At 41.7% G+C, this 16,018-nt stretch overlaps 1 protein-coding gene across 1 annotated transcript in view; it reads right to left on the reverse strand.

Annotated features, from left to right (window-relative positions):
* The window catches only part of LOC124594355 (outer dynein arm-docking complex subunit 4-like), a 60,012-nt gene that overhangs the window by 14,805 nt on the left and 29,189 nt on the right, over nt 1-16,018 (reverse strand). Inside the window, exon 4 of the mRNA XM_047132723.1 lies at nt 1,492-1,641. Within this exon, the coding sequence (XP_046988679.1) occupies nt 1,492-1,641 (150 nt within the window). The remainder of the gene's footprint in view (nt 1-1,491; nt 1,642-16,018) is intronic.

Genomic DNA, 16,018 nt, shown 5'->3' on the forward strand with positions numbered 1-16,018 from the left:
ACCACCGCGGCCGGCAGGTTGGTGAGGAGAGCTTAGTGATTTTGTACTTGGACTTGTCACTAGACGTCACCTGACTAAGAAAGTGTCAGGGACATTTCAATCGTTCTGAGGCTGATGTAATTGTGAAGTGGGAAGGAGAAAGAACAACCACAGCCGAAGCAAGACTAGACAGGCCTCACGCACTGACAGGCAAGGATCGCCGAGCATTGCGACGGACGGCTGTAAAAAATAGCTTGACATCAGTGGAATGAATAACTCGTTAATTCAAAAATGCTACCATCAGACCAGCTAGCACAGTTGTGTTCGTAGGGATTTAAAGAGAATGGGGTACAATGGTCGAGCACTTGTTCATGAGACACACATTTCTTCTGTGGTAAGCGACACTTTAGTCGGGGTAAAGAGGAACGCCACTGGACAATGAATGACTGGAAACGCATGATTTGCACTGACGAATCACGTTATACTCTGTGGCAATCCAATGGAAAAGTTTGAGTTTAGAGAATGTCTAGAGAATGTTACTTGCGATCATGTGTGGTGTCAACAGGGAAGTATAGAGGAGCTGACGTTTTTCGTGGTTAGTGTGTGGCTCCCTTATTGGATTTAAGAAAACGCTCAATGTGGAAGAATATGAATACATTTCACACAGTTGTGTACTGTGTGCAATAGAGGGACAATTTGGAGGCGATGCTTGTTTGTATCAGCGTGACAATGTACTCTGCCTGCATCTGTGAGGCAATGGTTTGTGGACGACAATGGTTTGTGGACAATAACATTCATAAAATGGACTGGTATGCCTAGAGTCCCGACCTAAACCTAATGGAACACCTTTGGGATGAGTCAGAATGTCGACTTCGCTCCAGATCCCAACATGCATTGCCACTACCTGCTCTGGGTTCGAATCTGTAGGAGAAATGGGCTGCTGTTCTTCGGCAGACATTCAGATACCGCAATGAAACTGACCCCAGCAGAGTTCAAGCCGCCAAGAAGACGAAACGTGGACACATTCCACATTAACCTTCATTGCTAAGTGACCGGATACGTTTGATCATATAGCGTATTCTGAAAGACCCGCCCCCTAGTGCAACTACACTACGGAGCGCATTACGAATAGAAACTCGGAGAGATGCTGTATCTACTGATAAGTGTTATTTGTCTGTATGTTTGTATTTTTTACGCGGTATCTTATGGAGCCTTGGAGGAACTTATAAATGACTCCGACAATGTTTTGACGTAAGGGGACAGAGATTTCTCGACACTCTGCAGTATCTGCTAAAGCCGCAGTGTTTCTTGCCTCATTCAGCCGCGTTAAAAGTTTAAGTAGAATCATAGACAATCGTTTCTAGATATGCTTGAGAATTAAGCAAGGAATAAAGAGAGTACCCCAGAGTCACTCCTCCCGCCTTAGCCTATGGTACGGTGGCGTGCAGAATACAGATGAAGGTTGCAGATGTAGGCGAAAGAGGACCTATAAGAGGGAGCAAGGCAGCTCACCGATGGTGTTCTGGATGGCCTGCTGCGTCTTCTGCACGCCCAGCCGGAAGGCGTCGAGCTCTGGGCGCAGGCGCTGTCCGCGGTGGTAGAACATCAGGCTGTGCTCGAAGTCGCCCGTGTTGTACAGCGCCTCCGCCTTCTGGAAGATAGCTGCCGCGCCACGGGCACTGGGTCAGCGCTGCTGTCAAGTGCTACCAACTACTTCGTGTGGCAGGAAACATATTTCTAGCACCGGGTACGATAAGAACATGCGTGAATCTGCACGGAATTGTAGTGGCTGGCACTTACGAGGACTGGTAGTGGGGCGATGCGTAGCAACAAGGGGCGTTGTACCACGTGACTTTCTAGCCAGTAGCGCCATGGTGCCAAGCGTGTCTGTAGTGGGGATTTCAGAGTGCGAGTAGAACATTTAGCTTAGGTGTGGAGGAGGCTCTTACCTACTATGGTGTTGGTGGCTAGTCTAGAGCAAACAAATCGACTGTTGCAATAAGAAGCGACAGCGACAGTTGTCCGACAACATAAATTCTTGCACGGAGAGTGAGAAGCAGATAAAGAGCCTCAATGTGGCTGTTACCCCAACGCTGACAGTTAGCAGGGTAGGCAAAAGATGGGCCGTGCGGAGTGGGTCAGGGACAGAGAGCACACTGGTAGCGGAGCAAAGTATTCTTCGCCTCTAACTGTGCAGAGCGCATCAGCAGCAGCCTTCTTACTTGCGGACGATTATAGTAATATTGCATTTAAATCGCGGACGCTCTAGCCTGGCAGTTTTAGGAGAGGGTTGTTTTTGAACTGTAATTGCCTTTCTTTAACCATTCCAGGCGTCCTGTACTCCTGATCTCGAATTACGGTAAGCTCCCACTAATCTCAGTAGTATACCCTGTAGCACTATTCCGACTAATGGATTCCCAAGCTGCGATCTGTGGGCCTGTGAAGCTAGCTTCATTAGTCGCAAGAGTGCAGCGAGAAATAAATGGGGGCCTACTGTTTGCCCCTGAATGATGTATTACTGGTAATTGTGAGCCTATGCCTGTTGCATTTGGAAATCAAAAACAAAAGAGCCCAGTATTGGTTAAACAGAGGCAATCAAACAGAAGTAGGAAGGATACAGCGGAACCTCGTTTATGCGGCCCTCATTAATCTATACGCAATGGCGGTAACAATCTACGACGGGAATTATTAAAATTAAGTGCAACTAATCGTCACGAACAGATTCGGACAAACTGTCAGTTGTACTGGACAGAACTGTATTGCCTACGTTTGTTCGGAGTATAAAGTGACATCAAAGAGAGAGAAGATGGTAGTGTCCATGAAAAAAATCATTGCACACCATGAATACAGATAAACAGTTGAAAAACATTGCAGCTGAATTTGATGTTGAGACTTTTGCAAAGATTTGAAGACTCTCAGACATTGGTGTTATAGACGTAAATGACTAGCTGCCAAATGACCATAACGGTGTCTCCGAAATTGTCGCCGTTTATTCGTTTGTAGACAAAGACAGTAGGGGTGATGATGACGAAATTGGCGCTCAATCGCAAGACGTTATTAGACGCACAGAGACTACAACACAGTTGGGAAAAATAGTGCTTTAGTTGGAACTCCAAGAGGGAACACCATCCGATCTAATGCTGCTGAAACGCTTCCTTGGTCGTGGTTCACGTAAACGACATAGGAACGTGGCTCATAGGTAACGTATTGACTATTTCAGTGTATTAAACACACATTTATTCAGTATATGGTTAAGATTTATGTGAATAATGTGATATTAATAATTTATTAAGAGAAAAAAGACGAACCACAAAGGAAATATCCGAATGGGACGGAAATCGGTAGATGTGATGTACATGTACAGACAAAGAGAATGATTTAATTTTTGAAAAACGGGATGATTTATTCAAGAGAAACAGCTTCAGAAACTGAGATATTCAATAACGCGTTGTACACTTATAGCCCTTATGCAAGCTGCTATTCGGCTTGCCATTGATTTACAGAGTTGTTGCATGTCCTCCTGGTAGATATCGTGCCAAATTTTCTCGAGCTGGCGCGTTAGATCGTCAAAATCCCGTGATGGTTGAGGGGCCGTGTCTATAATGCACCATGAGTTCTCAATTAGGGAGAGATCTGCGACCATGTCGGCCAGGGTAGGGTTTCGCAAACACGAAGACAAGCATTGGAAACTCTCGCCGTGTGCGAGCGGGCACTACCTTGCTGAAATGTAAGCCCAGGGTGGCTTGCCTCAAAGGACAACAAAACGGGCCGTGGAATATCGTCGAAGTACCGCTGTTCTGGGACGGGGCCGCGGATGACAATCGCAGAGGTCCTGCTATGAAATGAAATGACACCCCATAGCATCACTCCTGGTTGTCGGGCCGTTTGCCGGGCAACAGTTTGATTGGTACCCCATCACTGTATCGTGCGTCTCCAAACACCTCTTCGCTGGTCACTGGAGGTCAATTTGAAGTATGACCCATCAATGAAGACAATTCTACTGTAATCAATGGAATTTCAGGTCGATGACCAAGAAAGTCCACCTGAATTTACTAGAGGGCGTGAGCTTGCAGTTACACCCATTCATACAATCTAGCAATCATTCTTGCTTAAGAAAGGTGGTTAAACGTAATGGCATGCTCAATATCGAACTCAATAAAATAGAAAACATGGACAGAGAAAAGACCCTTTGCAGAATTTGATGAGAAATCACGTGAAAGGTGAGTGGGCTGCTGCCTTTCAATGTAAATTATAGTTGTGACTGAGAAAGTGTGGGCACCAAAGTGCACATATTCCGGGTCTGTGTGCTCTACGAGGACGTAGCGAGTACCTGTAGTCAGGTATCAAGGACCTTGGATCCAAAAGCAGCGCTGAGGATCGAGTCGTCCGTGCGCATCTGTAATGGTACAGCAGCTGCTGTATCCAGAAGGACCTAGGAGGATTTCAAAAGCCCATCCGCACATCAACAGGCCACCATTCCGTAAAGACGAGTTTCTGTACACATTGAGAGAAGGTACCTGAAGTCTGTGACAACTGAATGGAAATGCACAGTTTTCAAGAGTGTCTACCGCTTGCTGCAAGTGATTACACAAACACGGGTTATAAGAAGTTACAGTGAATAGCGGAATCAAGTGTCACAGTGGAAACGCAGCTGAGGTACTGCCGTACGCCCAAGGAATCCAGCCGACAGTAGATGGTGGCAGCGACAGTTTGAGGGCGCATCCTTTTGTGGAAACAACATTCTGTAGAAACTTCCTGGCAGATTAAAACTGTGTGCCGGACTGAGACTCGAACTCGGGACCTTTGCCTTTCGCGGGAAAGTGCTCTACCAACTGAGCTACCCAAGCACGGCTCACGCCCCGTCCTCACAACTTTACTTCTGCCAGTACCTCGTCTCCTACCTTCTCATTCTGGAAACATTCTGTAGTTTAGATCAACGCCAGTGAATGAACAAGAAAAGTCTACCGATATTACTCATAGAGGCATTAAGATCAGCAGCAGTACTAATTGTTGGTTAAGTGGTTGAGAGTTGATAGCAGTTTTGTAGAGACAGAAAGTAGAAGTTTTTCATATTTCTATCCCTTTGGTGTGATATTAATTTTTATTGCAGTATTAGGTTGTATTAAGGTGTCAACGCTATAAACCTTTATGATGCCGTATTTATTTGTCAATGGTATAACATTTTGAGAAAATAATTGTTTTCATATTTCTTTCGAGTTAATGGTGCTTCCGTAAGGTAATGAAATATTTTTTAAATTTATTTCTAGTTATTTTAAAAATATAGGATATTTGTCAATAGCAATTAAGTACTTCCATTGTTTCAAATATTCATTTATTTTTATGTATAACCATCTTTATTTTCCTGTATATATTTTATGAAACTGAACTGAAAGAGCATGTGTGAAGACGTTTCCTTATTCGCTAGAAAACAAAAAAGAAGAAAATAAAAAGCCGGTTTATGCTTCTCATGCAATTTAAGGCCCTAAATAAAGTATAAGAAATACTACAGCTGCACGAGTGCAGCAGCTAAACTGTTGGGTTCGCTTGGTAGCTGGGAAAAACCCAGTGGCGCTCGGCCATTGGAGAGGAGTGTGGAGGGGCAATCCGCCATGACAGAAGTAACTCAATCCAAGACAGCCAGAAAATAACAAAGCACGTCCACAGAAAGGGAAAAAACAAGACGAGTGAATGCGTGTAAACGCGCTCTAAATCAGATTAGTGGTTTTTCAGTTATCAGTTATCTAAGTTTTGCAAATAAAATTAGTTTTAAAAATTAATATCTTTCCAACGCCTTGGACAATTCTGATAAACTAAGCGTCAATGAATGGAGCTCGAGAAGCCCTATCAGAACATATCAGTATACTTTTTGTAAATATTTTGAACTATATGCCAGAATATCTCTCACAAAATAATAATAAATTGACCAAAGTAACGGCAATACAGCAAATTAGATTAAGGTATTTATATATACATGTACTTATTTCTAAATATTTATAATTTTTAAACAGCAAAATACTGTATACTAACTTTTACGCTGACAATTTATCAGAAAACTGAAAGACTCAGCTAGAAACCAAAGACGTTATTGAAAAGCTGAGAAAAATTTCAGGCCAGTCTGATACTTTGTACATACAATGAGTTGGCAAAAGTCATGGAATGTCTCCTAACATTGTGTCAGATCCCCTTTTGCTCGGGGTAGTGCAGCAAATCGACGTGGCACGGACTCAACAAATCTTTGGAGGCCCCTGCAGAAATAACGAGCCCCGCCGCCTCTGCAGCCGTCTGTAACAGCGAGAGCGTTGTCGGTGTAGGATTTTGGGCACCAACTGACCTCCCGATTATGTCCTGTAAATGATGAATGGCACTCATGTCAGGAGATCAGCTTACCCAAATCATTCACTCGAATTGTTCGGAATGATCTTCAAACTAATTGTGAACAATTGTGAGATGGTGACATGGGGTAATGTCATCCATAAAAATTCCATCATTGTTTTGGAACGTGAAGTTCATGAACGGCTGCAGACTGTCTCCTAGTAGCCGAACACAATCATTTCCAGTCAATGATTGGTTCAGTTGGATCAGAAGACCCAGTCCATTCCATGTAAACACAGCCCACTCTATCATGACATCACCACCAGCTTGCAAAGTGCCGTGTAGGCAACTTGGTTTCGTGGGCTCTGCGCCGCACTCGAATCCTGACATCAGCTTTTGCCAACTGAAACAGGGCCTCATCTGACCAGTTCACAGTGGATACGGAATCGGATTTTGGGTTAAAAAAATCGATTTTAGTTTTATTAACGTATTTTATTCCTCCAAGTTTCCTCTTTAAAATGACGTATCATATATTGCTCTGCTAGAATTATAACTATTTTATTTTTATAGACTTGTGAGATCGGGTATTGCGCTTTAGTTATACACGTCTCTAATGGCTGAACATAAACTTTTTGGCAGTACATTTATGTGACATGAATTCAAACATCCTGCTTTCCAGCGACTCTTTATACACTATTTGTCCGAAAATGTTTCCCTCTGCTTTCCTCGACTTACTCTTTGACTTTGTGACGGGATTGTTTGTAAACAGTGTGCTATATGGAAGTTGTTGTTGTCGAGTTATTTTGTATTTAATGCTTCATTTTTCGCAGTGAAAATACCTAGAGCTAGAGCAAAAGTGTTTGAGGAACGTGTGAAATGGCAAAAGAAAAGAAATGATGATTCATTAGCAAAGCAAGGCAGTTCTTCATCCTCACTGTTGGAAAATGTGAGTCCACTTATTACTAATTTGCCGAACGAACTTACTACAAATGAAAACAGTGCTTCTCATAAGAAACTAAGAATTTGGAAGAGAAATATAATTTACTTGATAAAGGAAAAGAAGTTTTTGAACTCATTGATATGAGTATATTGTGCGAAGCTCATGAAAACAGTGTGTGCAGCAAAAATGTCAAGGAAACGTTTCTCTGAAAGTAGAACTCCATGTTCGCCTGTCTGCCCAGTTTAATTTAGTATGCAGTGTTTGTGAGTGCAGCTGTAAGTTTCTAAGTTCTGTTTCAGTAACTGTAAATAACGGATACAAGAAAACTGAATTTTATAGTGTAAATATTAGCTTAGTTTATGGATTACGAGCGATTGGCAAGGGCAAAGCAGCTGGTGATATGCTATGTGGTGTTCTAAATCTTCCAAGTGTACCGCCAAAGTTTGATTCTTACAACTATGTACTAGGATCTGCAGTTGAAGATGTAGCACAGAAGTCAATGCAGGTAGCTGTGGAAGAAACAGTGAAAGAAAATGATGGCAGTCGTGACCTCCCAGTAGCTTTTGATGGCACGTAGCAAAAAAGGGGTCACAGCTCCAACAATGGTGTTGTAAGAACAACTAGTGTTGACACTGGCAAGGCTATTGATGCTGCAATAATGTCTAAATACTGTAGATGCATGGACAGGCTGACAAATGAACATAAAGATGACTGTGTTGCTAATTATTATGGTAGTAGTGGTGGCATGGAGGTTGATGGGGTGAAAAAAAATTTTTAATCGCTCTTCAGATTGGCATAATGTTCGCTATGTTAAGTATCTGGGAGATGGTGTCTCTAAAGCATTCAAAGAAGTTTTGGAAAGCAAACCATATGGGCACAGTGTAAATATAAGCAAACTTGAATGTATAGGACATGTGCAGAAGAGAATGGGTGTCAGGCTGAGAAGGTTAATATCAGTTATGAAAGGGAAAAAACTAGATGATGGGAAAACGTTGCATGGCAAAGAAAGATTGACTGATTCCATAGTAGACCACATTCAGAATTGCTATGGCCTTGCAATCAGGCAAAATACAGTCAATCTTGAAGAAATGAGGAAAGCTATATGGGCTTTGTATTTCACACCGCATCCACAGATGAGCATCGAGAACATGATTTGTGCCCCAAAGGTGAAAAAAATGGTTCAAATGGCTCTGAGCACTATGGGACTCAACTGCTGAGGTCATTAGTCCCCTAGAACTTAGAACTAGTTAAACCTAACTAACCTAAGGACATCACACACATCCATGCCCGAGGCAGGATTCGAACCTGCGACCGTAGCGGTCTTGCGGTTCCAGACTGCAGCGCCTTTAACCGCACGGCCACTTCGGCCGGCCAAAGGTGAAAAGAGCTGGTGTAAGTACAATAGGGGACTAACAAATGGAGAGAAATACATTCACCACCACAGTCTACCATTAGCCATCGTGGAAGATATAAAACCCATTTTCAGAGATCTGGCTGACAGAAGCCTTCTGATGAAATGTCTTCATGGAAAAACGCAGAATCCCAACGAGTGCTTGAATAGTGTGATATGGCATCGTCTCCCAAAAACAGTGTTTGTTGGAATTAATACACTACATTTTGGGGTGTATGATGCTGTGGCAACCTTCAATCTTGGGAATATAACAAAATGCCAGGCACTTCAAAAGTTGTGTTTGCGTGTTGGTTCCCGCACAGTACGTGCTATGTTGACTTTAGATCAGCACAGACTAAGGCTTGCTGACCATATAATCAAGACATTAGTGAAAAAAGCAAGACAGCTACAGAGGGGTGCGAAAAGAAGACTTGAAGATGATTACGAAGACTGTGAAGGGGGTATTAACTATGCATCGGGAATGTTTTAATCTTCTTTCTCCATTTCCGGTAAGTTTGCTTTTTACTTATCCTGGAACATTATCTCAGGTACTGGTGAACCTAGAGGTCTGAAATTTTTATGACTTAGTCACATGGGTCTCTTTTACACACTGAAACAACGATTTTTTAATTACTTGATTTACAAAAGACTTAGGGATGATAATCTAGAAAAAAGTGATGGAAAAAATTTACTTAAAAATAAATATAAAATATCCCTGTAAGAAAATACTTTAACAATAAACAGTTGTTTCAATATTGTTATAACATATCAATGCATATTCAGTAAAAATTTTATCTCTCTGTCTCCAGTAGTTTGTGAGAAAATGTTCACTATGGTAGGCTTATTTTAACATTGCGGGGATATGCGATTCCGTATTCCCTTAAGGCCAAATTTTGCTGCACTGTTCCAAGTTATACATTCGTCGTATGTCCCACATTGATTTCTGCGCTTCTTTCACCCAGTGTTGCTTGTCTCTTAGCATTGAAAACTGTACGCAAACGCTACCGCTCTCGGTCGTTAAGTGAAGGCCGTCGACCACTGCGTTGTTTGTGGTGAGAGATAATGCCTGAAATTTGGTATTCTTGGCACACTCTGGACACTGTGGATCTCGGAATATTGAATTCCCTAACGATTTCCGAAATGAGATGTCCCATGCTTATAACTCCAACTACTATTACTGAGCGAGGTGGTGCAGTAGTTAGCACATTGGACTCGCATTCGGGAGGACGACCGTTCAAACCCGCGTCCATCCATCCTGATTCAGGTTTTCCGTGCTTTCCCTAAATCGCTTCGGGCAAATGCCGGGATACTTCATTTGAAAAGGCACGGCCGACTTCCTTCCCCATCATTCCCTAGTCCGATGGGAACGATGACCACGCTGTTTGGTCCCCTCGTCCAAATCAACCAACCTGCCAACCAATCCAACTACCTTTCCGCGTTCAAAGTCTGTCAGTTCCCGTCGTGCGGTCATAATCACGTCGTAATCCTTTTACATGAATCACCTGAGTGCAAATGACAGCTCCGCCAATGCACTACCCTTTTATAACTTGTGTACGCGATATTACCGCCATCTCTATATGTACAGTTTTGTCACCTCAGCGTGTGTTTGGCATTACATAAATGTTTGTTGAAATGTATGATAGATATTGTATATGAATTTTAGCGATGACAATTCGAGAGCTTAAACAGCCAGCTGGCATTTTGGTCTAAAAACAGCTGAGCTTGAGAGGTAGAGTAAAGTAATGTTGCGTCTGTATTAGAGACGAGTAAGTCGAGGTAAGTACGAGATTAGGGTCTTGTGAAACTTCGCACTTTGGTCGCGAAAACTTAGAAGATTTTTGGGAAAAGTTCGAGTGAACATGCAAATTTCTACTTGTTAGCGAGTACTACCAGCTTGTAATAACTGTCGCAATTTGGAGAGTTTTAACCCAACATGTTTGTCCTAGTTAGCGAACATTCTGACTTGTAATAATTTTTTACATCTTGGGAAGAGTTGAATTTGGAATATCTGAGTGAGTTAACACGAATTAAACTTCGATTAATGATTAATTTCATGCTGTTTAGTTAATGTGGAACTTAATGTTTGTACACAAGTGGTTGCATTATGAACAGTATTGGTTGTTTATCGGATCTAAATGTAGTTAATGTGATGCACTGCCCTGGTCTATAAATTCAAGAAACATTTTTTAAACTCTGCCTGCATTTCTGCATAAACTGTTAAACAGAAGTACGATGATTAGTAGAATGTTGTGACAAATGAATTGATTGTTCCCTACACAATAAACAAAGACAAATAACTTACAGCAACCATGCACCGAAAGCCCTCGATTCTGTTGGAATCTTTACCGTACAGTAGCTGTAAATATAGCGTTAATTTTAACTTGCACATTAGAATAAAAATCCTACCTTAGTGCCCCTTGTAAGTCTCCGGTTCACGTAGCCTCCGCTAGAGGACTCCCTCGTTCTTTATGCAAAGCGCCTCGAGTCGAGATGGCAATAACACAGCAACAAAATGTGCCTTGCTTTCTCCTTTTCAACAGGGTCAATTGAGACAAAACTGCGCGGCGTGATTTTGATCAGTAATCCAGCAATGCACCTCCTGCAGTTCAAGCATTCGATATGGAACCAGCAGTTTCAAGACCCTGGTTGTTTGTGTGAATTCGCCTGATCTTACTGCACGTGTTTTTTTGCTATCATTTTTACATTTTTGAGAAAGTGGGCATTGGAATGAGCACGTCTTTGTGCCTCCCAACAACTTTGGGGGAACTGCATCGCCGTATAGCAAAGCATAGAATGCAGTAACTCCAGACATACAAAAGTTGCAGCATTTCCACTCGAAACTGCTTTCAAAAACGTGACGATGTTGACTTGTCGTTACAGCCTAATAGTTCACGTGGGAGTTATGGTTGGACGCGTTCGTTTCAGGGACATGTCGCAAAAGATTTGTTTATTCTTGTTGTATTTTGTCATCGTTGGTCCCTGTTGTAGAGGATCTCTCGAGGCTGTAGGTCTGTCGATTACACCTGTTGTGAATGTAATGAGGATTGAGGATTTTCTAAATCTGCCGAATGACATCGTAATTTTCAGGGTTGCCAGAACAATTTATTACCGTGGTGCAATGTGAGCCACTACACTTCACCACAATCACAATGTAAATATTATGCACGAAATAGAAAAGCACTGTCTCACAATACACATATCAGGGAGACCTTATCGTCCTAACTCTACTTCCGAACTTGAACTTCCAAACTTAGCTGCCAAGTCTGAACTGACAAACCCAGCCCTCAGACCTGAAGTGATCCCACGATGTTCTGGAGTCTCTGTTCTCAACTTTCAGCCGATCAGAGGCCGCAAAAGGCAACCCTTCCTTTTAAGGGATAGCCGATGGGAGACGAGAAAACCTGTTTCTCTATTTTTCACGTGATCTGCCACGGACCTTCTCGGTCGTCACCCGTTGTCACTCACGTACCCATCGCGTGATCACGACGTATCTCGAAGCAGTTTGTGTTGCCTAGGTGGTTTTATGTCACGGCCGATTAGCCATAAATATTACAAAGTACAGGATAAGTCTGACTGCAGTCAGTGCGCATTTGTCGTACTTTTAGTCAAGGGCACACTGACTATCCTTGAGTGATAAATGATAACTTTGGTCCTATACGTAATTGCAAAATGTGCCCCGATGTCATATGTGCATCTGTGTGAAAGATACACCCTTGCAAAATGGGATAAATCTTTTGAAAATAAAATTTTGTTGTCCTGCGCGTAAGTTAACCTCCAGTTTTTGTCTTCATTCGTGTACAAGTTAAGGTCAGGTTCTCATTCAAAACAGTCGAAAATCGATTTTTTGAAAGGTATGTGTGTTTAGACTATTAGGATGAAAAGATTTTTTAGTCCGCGCGTTGCGAAAGCTGCTACAGCCCATTGTTTGAAGCCGTGTCACGTCCGCCGTGGGACGCTCTCAACCGGAGACACCCGGCTCGGGTAGAAAATTTGTCGTGCCGTGACGCACGTTCACAAAATTATCTATATTGCAGTACGCATGCAAACATATTCACCGAAACAGCTGACGAACAACGTGTGCACGCTGCCGAACGCAGCGTATTCAGCTCCGCCAGATCGGCTTTTCTCGGCAAGAAGAACTAGGGAATTACTCTCCAGAATTAATTCGAGTTAGAGGAAGGTTTGATGTAAGGTCCTGGAATTGCAGACTAAACGTAAGTAACGAAAACTCTTCTTTTTTTGTTAAATGTTGGTCAAAATTGGTCAAAACATAATTTTTGGTCCGACATATTGGATTATGTTTTTTGAATTTTGAAAATCTAACTTCAGATTTGTGTTTAGTGAGATCAAATATATGTAATAACATGTAGTTTTTGTGCAAATTGAACTAATAATACGTATGAAAGTTTTCACTAAATTTTAAACAGGTTTTTCTCGAAAAATGATACTGCGTGTAGTATAAAATTAAAACGGTTCAATCTGTTAACTTGTACCTTTGACCCACGAAAAGTAAGCACTTTTCTTGGGAACTTATACGTATACGATACGAAATTTGTTAATATTAACTATTTTTTGTAAAGCCATAAAGAGTGAAAAAACCCAAAATCAAAAATTAATGTTAATACCATATCGTTAAATTTAAGGTTATTACATCGTGGTTAGGTATAAGCTCCCACAAATTTAATGTAGTATGGAATGATATTATCCATTTTTGATTTCAGAAAACTCTTGAGCGGCTACATTGCACGAACTCTGCATACTTCAAACTCACAGATCCTTGATAAAACTATAATTAAGGGCGCCATTTTCTTTTTTTTGTATTGAAAATCTAAAATAAAGTTCAGAGTATGATAAAGCATAATCCCCAAAAAGATCCTTTGTATGTCTTTTCTTGTAAAAAAAAAAAAAAAAAAAAATCCAAACTTTGCCTATTTTTTGCTCATTTGAATGAGAACCTAGCCTTAAAGTCCTGAGAAATAGGATGAATCTTTTCGATTCACATAGGAGTTGGGAAACAGTTGCGAAGAAATTACTGAAGTTTGTTAGCCACGTTAATGTACAGATATTAATGCGAGCATCTAGGCGAAAGGAAAACATTTTTATGTATTTTGAAGCATTTTCTTTTAATATAACTTGTACTCCAAGTGAAACTTTATATTTTATCTTAAATACGTTCCATTTTAGAATTTAGGCTTTACAAAAGCGTTAATTACCTTTGACTGCATGCAGCTTTTTAAAAATGTTGCTTGTTACTTTAAGTGACATGCAGGTGTGCAATTCATATCCTGTTGACGTGCACCTGTGAAGGAGAAGAAATAGATGAAAGTAATTATTTTTTTACTATAGGAGAAGGTTGTGGATAGATAGTTATCCAAATCTTGGACCAACACGCGTACAAACTGTGATACTCAACGGGGACAACCAGTCTGCAGTAGAATCAAATAAAGCTAAGCAGTAATCACGAAATGTTAACAATAAACTGCTTATGTTTTTAATCACTCTTCCTCAGTTTCTAGATAAATGATTTTTACGTTGTAGACAACAATAACTTATCATTTTTGGAAGTGAATTTAGGCTTCAGGTGCAAAGAACGAGTAACAGACATTCTTCGCTGCCAGATAAAGTGTTTAAGATTATTACATAGCATATCAGAGACAGCATATTAGGAGTGGTAGGGAGGGACGGTCGATACTTGTCAGTAGTTGTTGGAACGTCATGTCTGTGTCAGCCAAGACCATAATTGATATGCCACGCTACTATGCCTCTGAAGATCAACACATAAATACATTTCAGCCATCAGTACCAAAGGATGGTGCGTAGCAAGATGATGTTTCTGTTGTGTAACAGATAACGAATTGCGGTCATTGTACTTTACGTGGCACCTGGACCCACCAGTAACTGCCATTCATACACAACTACTGAATACTGCCACGTCCACTGGGTTACAGCAGTGGTTTTCAACACCACAATTATGTTGATACTGCAATGCGTGCGCTACATTTGTACATGTTGCAAAAGAAAAACATCTCAGCATGATATCTTAACATAAGAAAAATGAAGAATACAAGCAAAACAAATGCACTCACCTTCAAAGTAATCTCTGTTGGCCAAAATGGACTACTAGCGAAGACTATATAGCTGATCTAACCACCAGCGAAGATGTCTTTTGACATCGAACGATGTGCCTGACCATTCTGTGGTGGTTAGTACACTGGACTCGAATTCGGGAGGGCGACGGTTCAAACTCGCGTCCGGCCATCGAGATTTAGGTTTTGCGTGATTTCTCTGAATCGCTTCACGCAAATGCCGGGATGGTTCCTTTGACAAAGGGCATGGCCGATTTCCTTCCCCATTCTTCTCAAACACAAGCTTATGCTCCGGCCTCGTTGTCGAAGGACGTTAAACACTAACCCCTCCTCCTCCTACTAGCATTCTGTATGATCGGTATACCCGCAGACTGACTGTCTTTCAGGAATCCCTTAAACAGGAAAACAAAATAAATCTGCTGGTCCCAAATCCGTGTAGTACGGTGGACGTTTAAGAGGAGTGTTGTGATGCTTAGCCAAGAAACTACACACATGGATCTCAGTGCGAGAGTGGGTTTTCTCATGCGCCGGACTTGCCCCCTCCCCTCCTCCCCAATTCTGTGTAACTGAAGGAACATAAGAATGCGTGACAGGAACCTTTTGTTAAACTGACTGTTAGAAATCGGAGTTGACTGTTTAATCTTTAGGTAAATATTCCTCACGAACAATGCCGTTGCAATTGAAAAAGGTGATCGATTTTGTCTTGATCCTGATTTTCAAGAAACGAACATTTTGGTATATGGGGAAGGTAAAGAACGCCATTCCATTGCTTGTAGTTTGGTAGATGCGTCTAACTGGCAGCTGCAGGTCGAGTCCTAGCAATTGTAGTTTGTTTTGCAGGTAATATGAGCTTTGTGCACGTGTCAGGAACGTCTCCAGAATTTTTCTTACGTCCTCCATTCTACCCGACAGCTAAGTTGCTTTTTGTAAATCGAGAACGGATATTACCTAAATCTTAGTGAATGCTGGCGTCAACATGACTTCGCAGCCTCTAATTCCAGCGATATCAATAACAGAGGTTGTCACCGACTTTTCTTGGCGTTGTTTATGACATATCATCAGAATATTTGTTTTCCCATCCTGAAGTGTTTTATCAAGACCTCAATGCTGAAATGAAATGATGGTATGGTATAGATGACCGGAAGAACCCATATGACGTTGTTTAGTCGTCTGGTGCAAGTCGTACTACCCGACGCCACTTCGGTTGCTTGCGCGTCGATCGAGGTGAGATTAAATGACCAGGACAACACGAACACCCAATCCTCTAGCACTCTAGCAACGAAAATCTTCGACTGGACAGGAAACCGAACT

Source organism: Schistocerca americana, chromosome 2, assembly GCF_021461395.2.
Source record: "Schistocerca americana isolate TAMUIC-IGC-003095 chromosome 2, iqSchAmer2.1, whole genome shotgun sequence".
NCBI lineage: Eukaryota > Metazoa > Arthropoda > Insecta > Orthoptera > Acrididae > Schistocerca > Schistocerca americana.